The 15,726-nt window shown below is 36.8% G+C and overlaps 1 protein-coding gene across 10 annotated transcripts in view; it reads left to right on the top strand.

The window, feature by feature from the left end:
• The window catches only part of VPS13B (vacuolar protein sorting 13 homolog B), a 449,354-nt gene that overhangs the window by 197,000 nt on the left and 236,628 nt on the right, over positions 1–15,726 (top strand). For 8 of the 10 annotated variants that reach the window (XR_011737362.1, XM_065830342.2, XM_065830346.2 and 5 more), the window contains 2 exons: positions 513–622; positions 8,260–8,407. Coding sequence is in view for 9 of the 10 variants with exons in the window: in XM_065830342.2 (XP_065686414.1) it covers positions 513–622; positions 8,260–8,407 (258 nt within the window). In the remaining variant the exon portion in view is untranslated. The remainder of the gene's footprint in view (positions 1–512; positions 623–8,259; positions 8,408–15,726) is intronic. The other 2 variants (XM_065830344.2, XM_065830343.2) reach the window with 1 other exon arrangement.

Raw genomic sequence — 15,726 nt, 5'->3', positions numbered from 1 at the left:
GCAGCTTTGGGCATAACACAAACCTAGGATAGACCCGTCTTTATTAAAAGAACTGACTGTCCTAGAGTTAAGTTTTTCTTCATTGAAGTTGGTGAGAGTCATGTTTTATATTCTCCTCTTTCGGTCAAGGGTCTCATTGACTCATTTCTTGCATAATGTTGTTGCTGGCTGAGAATCTGAGGAAAGGTGTTGTGTGTATTCAGCTACACACAGAACTTTGTGAAAACAAGCGTTTTGTTTTGGCTAAAAATTGTAATAAGCAAAATCAGAATGCAATTCTCTGCTTTTTTTGTGTATATGGCCATAGCTCTGGTAGTGCTGGCAAGTTTCTCACTTTCAGGAAGTTCTTGAAGTTTGTCTTGTTACTCTTAACTGGAATTTTAAATGAATATATATGTAAGTCTAATCCAAATAGAAGTCTGCATCAAAGATGATTTGTGTGCAAGAAAACTGAGCCCATGTATGGCGATTCTTTAGAAGATCGTTTACATTTTCTTTTCTGTGCTATCTAGGTGCAGTACTCTTGTCCAGTGTACAAGGATTAGCGATCAATGTGGATCCAGTCCTATATACTTGGCTTATCTACCAACCTCAGAAACGAGCTAGTAAGCACATTCAGCAGGTACGTATTTTTGGAGGGAACAGAATGGGGAGAGGGGAAGCTTTCTCTTCCACATGGGCCAGTCATGCATTTTTATTCTACATATTTGTTCTCTGTTTTCCTGCTGTTTTGTAATTTGCTGCACACACTGTTGATCCTGTTTTGAATTATCTAAAATGTTATGTTTTGCATATTAAAAATTTTCATTTCACATTTTCATTTATAATGTTTAATTAAAAGAATAGAGAGAATGTGTTTTGACAATCGCTATTTAGGATCAGTATTTTGCAACTAGTTTTAGCTATTGAGACCCCATAAACCTCCTGAGTTAAAAGCCATTTTAATAGGAAATGAACCATACAGTGCATAACTTGACATAATTGAATGCTGTAACAGGTTTTGTATATAACATCAAAACGCTTATTTGCATATGAAATGATACAAGAAGTTAAGACTGTGGATCTGTGTGGCACAGTGTTTTCCTTAATGTATTCTTGACCTTATTTTTCATTATGCGTACTCCTGGAAGCTTTTTCCCTGATTTTAAAATTATTTTTAACTGTTCTTTGGCAGATCAGTAGAATACCTAAAGCTTAAATTGGTTGTAATTGATCAAACTAGTGGTCTGTGTAGCCTGATGTTCTGTCTCAGTTATAAGTGGTCAATTATTAAATAGCCAATATAAGACTCTTTCAGTGTTTGTCTCAATTATAGAACACTGCACAGCAGGGCGCTTTCACACTGGATCCTTGAAGTGAGAGGATTAACATGATCTGTAAACATTTCTGTTTCATGTGTGTAAATGACCTTGTTAGGTAGTAACTGTCAAACATTAATTGGAGTCTCCTGAATCTTATTCTCCATCAGAAACATTCAAAAAACTTCAGTGTGTTAATTGCTGCTTTATTGTTTTAATAACTTTACGCTTTTTAAAAAATGTTTTGAGTTATTCTTCGTTCCTGCATCGTAACTGGAGCAGTGCAACATTTCCCTGTATACTTCTTTTTTAAAACAGACCATTTATTTACTTTTGCAATACTGTTATGTATCCTTCCACAATGCAATGGAGCCTGGTCATTTCAAATGTTCATACAAAAGTCCTTAATGATATTGTGTAATATCAGCTGTTACTCAATGTTTTCTCTTTTGGTTGTCTTTGTATATCAAGTGATTAGAAGGGTTTAGGGACTACATTAGGAAACTTATTTGTCCATGATTTTGATCATGAATTGCAAAATTTTTAGCAAACTTTTGATTAAGTAGCTATGTTGTAATTTATATCATTACCTTATACAGCTTTCTAAATTGTTTGTGATTTACTTTTAATTAGAATTACTGTATCACATTTCTAATCTTATTAGCATTCAGAGTTGCTCAGTCATTTGAAATTATTTTAGATGTGAATTTATAAACCTAACTGACATCATACTAGTCTCATCGTTGGCGTAACTGTGGCAGTAGACTGCACATAATAATAAAAATTACAATGTCTGTAGTAGTTGACTACAGTAAAGTTTTTTGCTGCCTCTCCTATCATTAGAAGGAAATTTTCTGACTTGTTCCTACATGGAATTTTATACCTTTAGGAACATTGTGTGACAGTTGCTTGCAGGAAAAGGGGATCGTGTTTATCTAAAAAAAATATGTTAGAGTTAAGCAATTCACTTAACTTATGTAGAAGGGTTGCACATTATGTTTCTGTAGAGTGTGCAAGTTGTATACATCATTCTTCCTCACATTTATTTTGAACTAACTGGGAGGGGGAAGAAAAAGAATTGGAAATAGAACTAGTCTTTAAGGTTTCTGCGTAATTTTTAAATGCAATAGAATATTTGGAGCCAGATGCTCTCAGTGAATGGCAGTGTAGCATATTACCTTTTTATTACAAGAGACAGTGCATGCCAAAAAGGTGGCTGCTGTTAGATATTTGAATAATGATCTGTGTGGTTGCTGTTGCGGCTCTACGTACGGTCAGTGCTCCACGGTAAATGGATGTAAATATAACTTTTTCTCTATTCTGAGTTTCAACATGCATCTGTAAGTTTTCCGTTTTCCCCTTTGAAGCTCAGAAACAATGAGAACTTTGCAGTCTAAAAATGTATGAGGTGCTCTCAGTGCTTGAACAAATCTCTGTATTGCTTTTGAATTATTCCCATGGTTACTAGAAATGTGGTGGGCATTCTTCAGTTTCTTTGCTGAAGTGAAAGTGTTGTGTGAAACAAGTCTCTTCTATATCTATAGTCTTGTCCATTATCACCTCTTATTAGTTGGCAATATTGGACATAGGTCATTGTAATGCCATTCTTACAGACATGACTGGACTTTATTAATGAGTAGTAAAGTAGACAGAGTTTTTCTTGCATGCTTTTAATGTTCTCATTTATATATGTTTGTTGCAAGTTTATAATTTTTAGATTTTCCCAGTATTAATAGAGGAAACTACTGAAAGAGTTTGTAGTAAGAAGTTCTGCTGTCTATTTGTATACTGTATGGCACCATGTGCAGCATATTTTCTTTAAAAGGTGATATGGCAAACCCAGTGGTGGTTATGTTTATATTATAATAGAATTAACTTCTCTCTTTGAACGTGACTTGAGGCAAACTCTTTGGTTTTCTTATATGTGAAGTCTACAAAATCCTGTTAGTGATTGCAGTAAGTTGTAGTAGTTCTTGCTCAATAAGGAGCCTGTTCCAGTGCTCAGTCACCCTCACAAGTAAAACATGTTTCTTTAGAATCAGAGAGAACGTCCTGTCTTTCAGTCTGTGCCCACTGCCTCTGGACACCACTGAGGAGAACCTGGATTCATCTTCTTTACACCCTCCCTTCCAGTATTTTTATACGTTGTTGAGGTCCCCTATGAGCCTTCTTGTCTCCAGGCTGAACAGTCCCTGCTCTCTCAGCCTTTCCTCATATGGAAGATGCTTCAGTCCCTTAGTCATCTTTGCTGGAGTCTCTCCAGTATATCCATTCTCTTTTGTACTGGAGACTCCAGAACTAGACCCAGCACTGACTAAAGGAGCACCTCACTTGACTTGCTAGCAATACTTTGTCTTGTGGAGCCCAGGATACCATTCACCTTCTTTGCAGCAAGGGCACTTTGCTGGCTCTTGTTCAATCTGGTGTCCACCGGGTTCTTTTCTGCCAAGGTGCTTTCCAACTGGGTGGCCCCACGATATACAGGCACATGAGGTTGTTCCTCCCCAGGTACAGGACTTTGCACTTAACATTGTTGAACTTCATGAGGTTCCTTTCAACCCATTTCTCCTGCCTGTCATGGCCGCCCTGGATGGCAGCACAGCCCTTCGGCGTATCAAACACTCCTATTAATGAAGGTGTTTAACAGGACTTGGACCCCTGGGGTACATTGCTGCTTACTGGAGTCTAACTAGACATCGTGCCACTGGTCCACCCCCCTTTGGGCCCAGCCCTTCAGCCAGTTTTCAGTCCACTTCACTGTCTACTCATCTAGCACCTACTTCATAAGTTTCTTTGTGAAGGTCCTATGGGAAACACTGTCAAAGACCTTGCTTAAGTCAAGGTAGGCAGTATCCACTGCTTTCTTCATCCACCAAGCCAGTCATTTCATCATAAAATGTTATGAAATTGATCAAGAATTACTTCTACTTGGTGAAACTATGCTAATTACTCCCAGCCACCCTCTTGTCCTTCATATGCCTGGAAGTGGTTTCCATCACCTTCCCAAGTACTGAGGTGAGGCTGATGGGCATGTAGTTCCCTGGGTCTTCCCTCATGCCCTTCTTGAAGATAGAAATGACATTTGCTTTCTTCCAGTCCTCAGACACCTCTCCCAGTCACCATCATTGTTCAAAGACTATCAAAAGTGACCTTGTGATGGCATCTGCCCACTCTCTTAGCACTTGTGGATGCATCCATCAGGGTCTGTGGACTTATCAATGTCTAGTTTGCTTCAATATTCCCTGACCTGATGCATCTTCCTTGCTCCATTCTTTCCTCCAGTCTCTGGGAGCTGGGATTCAGGGCCAGTCTTACCAGTAAAGACTGGGGTGAAGGCAGCGTTCAGTATCTCAGCATTTTCCAGTGGGAAAAGAAGCTCATTAATTTCCTGACTTAGTATGAGTTTGTGTTCCTGTAGACAATGGAATATTTTAGCTTGCTCTTTTTTAGCTCTCTTGCCCTCCTGCTCTTTTCCTCTTCTAAGATCAAGTGAACACAATTTGGTTAAGATTGTGTAATATTTATACAACTTATACACATTTTTCAAAAATGTTTTACACTGATTTCAAATCTAACAGCTCTGAGTGATGTACAAACAGAAGAAAATGGAGTTGTTTAGTGTCAGAAAAAGAAAAAAAGAAATGGTTTGGTGACTGGGACAGGAAGAGGTGAGGAAAATATATTTGTTAACATGAGAGTATTTTCATTGCTATCTGATGATCTTTCCAGATAATCAGTGTAGCAAGTATTACATGCTGCTTTGTCTAGAAAATATCCTCTTGGTAGATCACCTTTCCTGTTTGAAGCACTATCCTATCTTGGAATATTCTTTTACCTTTGGTTTGTTGTCAGGGCAGCGACTGTAATGACGTCCTCCAAATGGAAGTTGCTTGTCTACTCGGTTGGTCAAGTTCTCTGTAAAAGGCATTTCTCATGTTCCCAGATCCACCTGCATCCTCTTCAGCCTCAACACTCATGGGATATTGTAATTCAGAAATAAAATATTTAATTACCAAAAATACCAAATTAACTAAAATATTAATTTATTGAACCTGGAGCGAATTTCCACTAGCCCTCTTTGCAGGATATTTTAGCTTCAGTTAGTTGGCGTATCTCCACATAAATCAGGAAATACTTGGGGCTTGGTGTTTTTGGCAGGTTGTTTTTTAGCTTTTATGGTTCTGCGCCTTTCTCTGATTTTAGATTTTTATCATTTCCAAAATCGTGTTGAATGCACAGTGTGAAGTAAAATGAAAAAAATCAATATCTCTTGTTCCATTTACATGCATAAATAGCATATAGGTTTGTGCGTGTTTTGTGGACACGTACTTAATATGGTGTGCAATGTGCTAGATTATTTGTGTCAATAAAATTTCAAGTTGGAGCAGGATAGCTTTCCTGTGTTTTTTTTCAGTCACCACTTAAAAAGATAATTATAAGAATTGTACTGCAAAAGTAGTGAATTTCCTTACTTTGAGTAGCATGAATTATTACGTATCTAGTATTCAGTGCATAATAGTCACAAAACATTATTGCATTGATAAATCTGTGGTCAGTATTCTAGAACTTTGTGTCAACAAAACAACCTCATATAAATGTTGCTGTAGTCCCATAACTTTATTAAATGTTCTTGATTTATCTTTTTATAACACTACCAATTAGTAACCATAAAGCTTACATGCCAAGTAGGTGTGTTAAACTTTACTACATATTACTTTATCATTAGCTTCTTGGATTCTTTGGATAACACTTGCCTGCAATATTTCCTTTCCCATCAGATATATCTTCTCATACAGCTGTGAGGCTCCCGTCATCTGACATTTCCCAAGCCACAATTTCCTCATCAGTTTGTGGCTAAAACCCAAATCTTGATGATCCTTTTCCATCTAGTTCAACATTGATGTTTCATCTTCTGCATTCTTTTAACCAGAAATCTCTTGCCAAAAACCTGACAAGATTGTACTGGGCGTCATCAACAGCAACATCAGGCTTGATTTCAGTGAGCAAAGATGAAACAGCTGTTTCATTGTCCAGATCAGCACTCAAGCACTCAATATTTGGTCATAATTTTTTCCAGCTTTGTCTGGCTGTGATAGCCTTGATGTTTTTCACTATATGACTAGTGGTGTAACTTCTTATATGTTGCTGATCTATTTCTTCAGTGGTTCAGAAATAGATCCTCCTTCAGACAGTGTTTCCATCCTGTTGTCTTTTTTACTCTCTTGCATTGTCTGTGTTCATTCTTCAGAAACACTTGCTTCACTTTGACGAGTCCATGTTCTTCCAGTGTTATGTCCAGAATTGCCAAATCGTGCCTCAACAGTTGCTGTCCTGGGAAAGCTGCAGATGGCTTTGCCTTATGGAAGGTTGTATCAAATAAAATGCTTAATTTTGAAAAGAAATGCTCCAGTGTGTCTGACAGAAGTTTACAAAACTTCAGCCTCTCTTATATGCACGTGGGAAGGATTTCTGTGGTGTAATACTTGTCTTTTCCGAACTGGTGGTTCTTTTGTTGTTGTTATGGCTAGAGGACACCAAAGTGGCATGTTACTGTATTCTAGAATGACTCCTTAGTGCTTTTGGAGACACAGCTGATGACTGTACATTTAGGGGGAGGAGGAAAGATGAGGGTTCTGTTTGTCATTGACATTAGTATTTTCCTATTAATTTTGCCTACCGCTGTATATTTAAGTTGATTGTTTTCACTGGAGTAGGATTAAGTAGTTGATTCTTTCTTACTTCAATTTACTTTTATAGTGGAAAATGGTGAAGGCGTTTGGAAGTCATTCTCCTTCAATTAAATGGTTTTTCTTTCTGTTTTGGGGTTTTGTGTGTGTGCACGTGTTGCACACTGCTTGATTGAGTGATCTGTTTTCTATTGGAGAAAATTTACAAGCACATTGCCCGCCTCACACGAATTTGTTTCCCACAGAGGTTCCTAATGCAACGTGTGAGGTTTCTCATTACCCAGCTCTATGGGTTACATTTTTGCTCCAATACCAACAAAATTAAATTACACAAAAATTGATTAAGATGCATGTAATCCTGATGTGTGATCCTTAGAAAAAACTTTTGTCATCTTTAAATGATAACCTTCTGCAAAACCAAGTGTAGAAATATTCTGCTTTTGTCAAGTGTGACACATCAACAGTGTAGGCAGCAGCAAATACTACAGCAAAATGTTACCAGCCAACTGTACAGCGAAAGTGAGGATCCGATTTTTTTGTGATTCTGTCTTTTCTAGCTCACATTATTAAAAAAGTAACAACAAAGCCAATAGACTGTATTCACTTGTGGACCTCCAGTTCCAGAACCCATGTGGATTTATACACATCACTCTTTTCTGATCTTTAACATCAGGATACAGACTTCAATGCCTTCAGTTTTGTTTAACAGTGTCATATTTTCAGCAGTTTGTAGTTCACTGATAAGCTTGAAAGACAAAACAATTCAAGATCAGTAGTTGCCAGAATTAAATTTCGTATTTAAAATGTGAGGAACAAATGAAATAACGTATAAATAACAGTGCATCTTTTCTTTTGAAGTTTAATGAAGGTTGATAAACTTCTTAGCAAAATTTTGGGGTCTCTATATCTGGCTAAAATTTTCCAGTTTCCATTAAATACTTAGATAATTATTTTGTTTTGTGGTTATCCATGTTTACTCATGTGCATTTTGATTGGCGAGCAAACATGGCATTTGAAGTTCATAAATTCTGTTCCACTTTTCCGTTATTGTAGAGCTTTTCTTCAGACTAACAAGACTAAAATAATCACAAATGCAAGTCTGAATGTAGTGTTTCATAACTTGTTTTCAAAGTAAATGTGCTCCAATTATATTTTCAAGTCGTTCTCTATACATTTCAAAATATGTAGTTTAAAACATTATTCTCAAGACAGTGTCCTAATTGAATATTAATGTGTTTTGGCTTTGAGTGTTTCACAAACACTTCTCTTTCTAGCAGTCTGTAGGAGCTGTTCCGCTTGGTGTGCCAGTAACTCGGAAAAAAGAGGACGAAGCATCAGTTGGAAGTGCACCTTTGGCCAGGCAGCAATCGAATCAAGCCTCCGAGTACGCCAGCAGCCCTGTCAAAACCAAAACAGTAACAGGTATGATCACTTAATGAAACCAGCCATTCTGCCCTGCCAGTCTCCCGCAGTAACCGTGTGTCTGCAATTGAACGGCATCAGCTGTGCAAATACTGTGGAACAGCTTTCAGTTTTAAAGAAATATTCTCCCAGAAAATTACAACTTTAAAAAATTAGGAATAATCAAACTTGCAATTTTGAAATATATGTTTAACTTTCTTCTCATTTTCATTTAGGTACTATCTTTGGGACCCTGATAGTTTCATGTAACACATTTTCTAGAACGGGATAAAGAAGATATGCTTTCAATAGACTATCTGATATTTGCCTTGATATTTAGTATTTTAGTCCATAATTTTATTAGACTGTATATATATTAAGATTAATCTCTTTGGTTTCAATCAGTCTTGGCTTTGAGTCTGACATGTATAGAAGTAAAATTTTTGTATAAACAACTAAAATTAACTGTTTACAAAATCAGTCTCCCATAGAAAATGCATTTGTTGGCACCTCTGTTTCTGGAGTTCAAGAAATTATTAAATGTGGGAATATTTCCTGACCACTTAAGAGTGCTAATGTTAAACTTTGGTGTCGCTAATCAAGATGATATGACTTTCTGGGATTTTTCTAGGCTATTTATTAATCCAAAATCATCCAAAGGAGATCATGCAAAAAAATTGGCTGTCCAGCTGAGACTTTTAGTAATCTTTCTGAAATACACTAAACAAATTCTCTTTTCCCTTGCATTGATGTTGATTTCCAGATAATGAAGAAGTAATTCAAGATGTTGTCTGCTGAAACGGAGGTTACAATCTTGTCCATTAGTGGGAGGGTTTAATTCTTATTTTGAGATCAAAAAGGACTGAAACCAGAAAATCTGTTTAGTGCTTAATATATGGGTTGCCATGTTATCATTGCTAGTAAAATGAGAGATTCATGTCAAAGACTTTTTCATTTATGAATAACAGTTATTTTTACCATTTATCGTTTTATTTTTACCATTTATTTGAGTTTCCATTATTCTTACCTGTAATGAAATGACTGTACTAAGTATATTCTTTTAACTATATTTATAATCTGTTCTGCTATACGAATACAATAAATGATACAATTATTTTCTTCTTGAAGTCAGCTCTACCGGTGCCTGCCAACAAAGCACAAAGTTGTAATTCACTAGAGAAACTTCCATAATTTTGAATATTTGTCATTTGAAGGCAGCTATTTGCATCAATGGTTGATAGATTAGTTTGTGCTAATTACTGATTTATAAAAATGCACATGTAGTCTGTAGAAGTAGCTTTGTAATTGAGTTTTGAAAATTAGTGTCCTAGTCTGGTACCTGCTCAGCCTAGTAGCTAGTTTTTGATTTTCAGCCTTTGTTATTCTTCATCTTGAGTATCTTTTCTGCAGCAATGATCACACCAGAATACTCTGCTATTATAAAAGATGTTATCGTTCAAAATACAGAAATACCATGAATGTAACTTTTGCTTTTGTTTTGGGTTTTGTGCATGAGTGCAGAAATGACAAAACAAAATCATTAGTAACATCCTAAAAGCTAAGGTAGTATTTCTGTACATTTCAACTTCTTCCACTTTTTAAATTAAACTCAGTATCAAGGTGTGTTTTCAATTACTTAGTACAGCATACATTGGTGCAAAAATGAAAAGTTCCTTTTTAGGTTTCATTTATGTTAGCTACTACTTACTTTACTCATTGAGTTTATCAAGTAAGATTAACCTTATGCTGTTTTTTTGTGATTAAGCAGATATTAGGCTTCTCTAGAAAACAATTTAGTAGCATAGAGTTTGATACTAATAAATGAAAGGTGGTAGTACTGATTCTCTCAAGAGACAATCCTGAATAAGGGTTTTATTTTTTGAATGAGAAGCAGTCTTTTAAAAAAGAGATTACTAAATTAGGTTTCATTTATTCTCAACTATTAATTTGTTGAAAAAAGTTACTATTTTTTTAGGTGAAGCTACATACATATAGCAGAGAGTCTGTTTTGTCTGTTTTTAATATGTAGCGTGCCCGACGCTGCAAGTTTGAAGGCAAGCAGCGTTTTAAAATGTCTGTATCTTTGTTATACTCTGGAGATAAAATACCAGGTGTAGTTTAGTTGGAAGTGTTTGAGATTTACATGTGAAAGTGGGGAATAAAAACATAAGATGAATACCAAAGAGCAAAAGCCTTGTATACTAATGAAATTAATTAAAGGGATGATATCTCTCTGCTTCAGTAGACCACAGAGATTTCCTTTAATGAAAGGAGAGCCATGTCACACTGCAGTGCTCTGCAGGCTTGTTCTCTGTACAGCGCCTGAAACTTCAGGTGATGGTAAAAGCTTTTCCTGTGGAGTTCATCTTGTGCCCTGTTTGTCAGAACTGGCTTTGCATGGCTAGATTCAGGGGCAGTAAAAACTAATAGATACATTGTGTCACAAAAAAAGTCTCTGCGTTTATTGCAAAGCCACCAGTTACAGTGGTTGGAAAAGGTTGGAGGGGTGCAAGTGGGAAAGATGAGATCTCATTCTCAGAGAAGTTTTGGTGGGTCCTTCCTTACACAATTCATTTCTTTACAGGTATATAATGTGCTGGAATATGCTGAATGAGGGTCTAGTTTATTATGCTAAAAATAGTGTCTGTGATTCTTCTCCTTTCAGATTTTCCTGGGTCACTCACTCTCAGAGGTTTTTACTTTTATTTCCTTTCTTTTAATTTCTCCTACCTTCTCTCTGAGTGTTCTTTCATTATTTGTCCCACCTTTTAAAACCAGGAATAACACACTGATTATAGATCTAGGACCTATAACGCTACCTATGCTACAAAAGCAGTTTAGGTAAAAAGGGCAGTAATCCTAGTAAGCCTTTTATTTCTTAATCGTCAAGTCTCTAGATACAGATGCCTTGTCAGAAAACTGAGATTCCTACACTGAGAGCAAGCACATATGTATAGTCTTTGCAGATCGAGTTTGTGTCTTAAAATCATGCTATTCAGGTGGTGATTTTGAATTTACTCTTTTTCAAGTCTATCATCTCAGCAGTCACTCCCTGGAGAACTGCTGGAAACCAACTCTCTGTAATAAATGAAAGCAGTTTGTAATCACAGCTGTTAAATGATTTAAAGCATTGATCTTGAGTTCAGTTTATTAGTTAATGGCTGCTGAGACCTTGCCAAGAATGAAGCATGGGAAAAGAGCAGAACTACTATTTATATGGTATCTGTCTGTGGAAATCCAAGGTTTCTATTCTTAAGTCTCAAATTGTAGTTATTTATAAATCACCCAAACCACAGCGGCTTCAAAAACAAAGATAATAGAATATGTGGTTTAAATTCTATATGATGTGGCTATGAACAAACAAGGTGATAAAGAAAGAATATTAAGGAAAAAAAAGAAAGTACCTCAGTTCCTTCATCCACCCACTTCTCCCATTTGCAGCAATTCAGCAGTTCCCTGTTAGTTCAATGAAAAGCTGTTTGCAGACCTGTAGCCAGGCATGGAAGTGTAGCTCTTATGTCTGGATAGTGTGAAAATGATTGCTATATGTGTGCATAAATATGGAATATTATACATATATAGCACGTGCAGCATACCTACACAGAAAGATATTTTGGACTGCAGGAGATGGATAGGACAGTCTTTGAAAGCTGTCTGGTGCACACCATTTAATTATGATGAAATGTTAATTTTCACACATTCAATATGTTTGTTTTCATGTATTGAAGATGGGTGCTCATTCATTACTGAAATAACTTATAGATTTGATTTGTATTAAGTTCTTAGATCATTATAGTTATTTTCAATTTGTTTGAAAAACATAAAAACATTTTCCATGCTTAAAGATGTAATTGATTTTGGTTGGGTTTTGTTTGTTGATTGTTTTGTTTGTTTTTATTTTTTCTGTCTCCTAGTGTGGTCTTTTTGTAGCTGTTACACTGAAATTTGCTTTCACCAATATCTACTGTAACATCCAACCTTTAGCAATGCTTGAAAGTAACCATGATATTCCAGATGCAAATTTGATACTCTCTTGCGAGGGTTAACCCAGTGACTATGGCATTTAATTTTTCGTAACAGTAGAAAAGTAGCCTCACGAACTCTCTTTAGTACGAGGAATGCTTTTAATGAAAGAAGCTACTTTAGAGAGGCTCAGAATCCTGAAACTTTACTTTTCTTACAGCCACAGGATAGGTGTGTAAGTGGAATTTAATGTGTCATCTAAGAAAACATGAACCTTTCAGCTGGAGTAGGCCCCATAGCCTCTTACAAAGGCACCTGAAAACTAAATGCCCTATCCCATAACTGAAAGTGCAATTGTCCCATAATTTTCCAGATCCTTGTGTGCCTCAACCAGCTATTTTGTCATGGTATGTGGTCTGACTGAATTTCAGCCATATCGTGAGTGTACATCAGGGCCTATGACAGCAGGCAAGTGGTTTTCATCACTAGGCCTGGTGCCTGTGACCAGAGATTGCTCCATTTTGTTGTCTGGTGGACGGATTGCAAGGGCATTTTCAAAAGAGAATTAAACAGTGGTGAGTTTTGGACAACTTTTATCTGTGGGCCAGGTTGGTCACAGGTCAGAGTGTGCACTGGTTATTAAATTCCGCTACAATTTCAGTATTACTGTGGAGTGTCATTCCCAAGTTCAAAGCTGACAGAAAGAATCCAGCATTGTTTCATTTTGCAGGAAGCGTATCTGTGGTGTGTAAGAGTATGTGTGCATGGAGAGAGAGACAGGACATGAAATCATTCCAGTTTGGAAAAATCTCTTACTTGTACTTCTCACACATTGATATTTTTGTTCTGTGGAACTGCTGTTCTTACAGAGAAGTAATCAAAGAGTTTTAAAGTTTTGTAAATGCTAAGTTACACCTAGTCTACTATTTGTTTGTATTTCAAGCACGTGGAGGATAGTGTCTTTCCTTCTTTTGGCTAGGAGACAACCAGTTCTCCTTTCAGTACATTTTCTTTTCAGTTAGATTTCTTCCAAGTAACTGCACTTTCTGGAGTTGACTACATTTTTTCAGTCAGTGTCTGCTCCTAGAATTGATAACTCCCGATGTTTACAGTTGTTACTAAGGTAACGGTAGGAATGGCATGCAGAAAGGCCCATGTTTAAACTTATCCCTATAGAAACCAAGGTCACTGCTAAATCTGTGTTCCATAAACGAAAGGGCATAAAAGGGTCACACCTGTGAGGAGGAGTGGACAGAACAGTGACCAAAAACTGACGGACAAAGTATTCCATCCTGTACATGTCATACTCAGTTTAAAGCTGAGGGAATGTGGGGGTTTCTCTCTTTTCCTCTGTGACCAGTGTCTATGAGACTCTCTGCCCATTTTTCTGCTCTTATCCTTATCCATGCATTCTTGGATCCAATTTCCATCTGCTGCTGAGTCCAGACCGGGACTCCCCAGCCCCTGCCCTGCAGTGTGTGTGGTGTGTGTCACCATGGGTGCGATTCTGTCATCCTTATGGGGGAGATCGATATTGTTGGTTTTAGATATATTTCATTATTTCTGTTAGTAGCATTAGTAATTGTATTAATCCTGTTATATATGTATTTTTTTTTTAATTAAAACTATTTTAATTTTTCAATCCATAAGTCTCTCTCCCTTTTCTCCTTTCCGCTCTGGAGAGGGAAAGGGTTAGTAGAGAGCATCTGTTGTCTGTTTAATTGCCAGCTCAGCCTGACAGTGTCATAACAAGAAAGTTCAAAAACCTGTCCCAGATGCCCTTTATATTCTCTATTCTGTATAAATTGTCCGATTTCTAATAAGCACAGAACTTCTGTCGCCAATTTATACCTTCTTTCCCCTGCTTACTTACTTTCCCAGAGTTTGTAGACACATAGTATTTTTGAAATATTCATCCTGTCAAAATTTGATTTATATTGACCAGCAAATGTAAAAGGAATTAGAAGACGAGCAAATGAGTTGCACATATATGCATAGAGTATAGGATTGTATAAGCTTTTTTTCCATAGGAAACCAGGCAAGGAAAGATCCCCACCTTTCCTTTCAATCACTTCCTAGTATTTGATAGTGTAGGTACATGCTGCTCATTAGATTCTTATTATAACTGGAGATTCTTGGTTGTTATGGGAAGTGTTAGTAATTTAATGTTGAAAGCTTTAATGTAGTCAGGCCACACCTGGAATACTGTGTCCAGTTTTGATCCCCGCTATACAAAAAAGATCTGGACAGGCTGGAGAGGTGTCAGGAGGAGGGCCACAAAGATGATCCAAGGGCTGGGAAGCCACCATATGAGGAAAGGCTGAGAGAACTGGGTTTGTTCAGCCTTGAGAAAAGAAGGCTTAGTGTAGACCTCCTCACTGTGTTCCAGCATTTAAAGGGTGGCTGCAAAGAAGATGGAGACTCCCTTTTGAGAAGGAGTCACATGGAGAAGATGAGGGACAATGGGTACAAGTGACTTCTGGGCAGATTCCAACTTGACACAAGAAGGAAATTTTTCATTATGAGAATGATCAGCTCTTGGAATAATCTCCCCAGGGAAGTGGTGGATTCCCCAGCACTGGGCACTTTAAAAGTTTGGCTGGACAGAGTGCTGGGCCATCTTGTCTAGACCGTGCTTTTGCCAAGGAAGGTTGGACCAGATAATCCTTGAGGTCCCTTCCAACCTGGTATTCTATGGTTCTATGAAGTAATTCTTAAAATTCCTTCAAGATACACACAAGACACTTATGAACCACTATTACATACTTTTCCATAAAAGTGGAAGAAAGAGGAAGCTTTAAATGTAGTCATGTCTATATTTCATTTAGACCGGCTGATTCAGGGGTACTGTTTTTATATGAAGTTTCATCTTAAGTTAATAAACTTTCTCTTGAGTACATTGTGTCAGAGTATGACCTATACTTAGCAAAACTGGATACAATTACAGATTTTTTTTTTTTCCCTGAAGTACAACTAGAATGCTGAATTAGATTCTTGCTAAAATGAGCTGTTGGAATGCAAAAAACTGGCAAATGTGAAAGAAGCCTGGCTGGTGAGAAATCAATGGATTATCTGAAGTATTTGAATTAGTAGGTCACTATTTCTGCTCAATGAACTGAATGATTATCGTTTATTCATGCCTGCTATAAAATGTATGACTGATTTATTTGGTAAGATGAATGAAATTAAATAGATGCTAAATAGGCAAAGTAAAATATAGGAATTTAAATCTGGTGCACATTAGGTAGGGTGCCTGAAAATACTAGGATCTTTATATTTTTATAAATGGGATTTAGTTCTTGGAAAGATTATTTAAAAGAAAGGTCTCCAGACACAGATGATTTATAGTAACTTTTAAATGGCTGGACAGTCACATA

The sequence above is a fragment of the Patagioenas fasciata genome, chromosome 2, assembly GCF_037038585.1.
Source record: "Patagioenas fasciata isolate bPatFas1 chromosome 2, bPatFas1.hap1, whole genome shotgun sequence".
NCBI classification, from domain to species: domain Eukaryota; kingdom Metazoa; phylum Chordata; class Aves; order Columbiformes; family Columbidae; genus Patagioenas; species Patagioenas fasciata.
The sequence above is the reverse complement of the archived record's forward strand: the minus strand, read 5'-3'. Positions and strand labels throughout refer to the sequence as shown.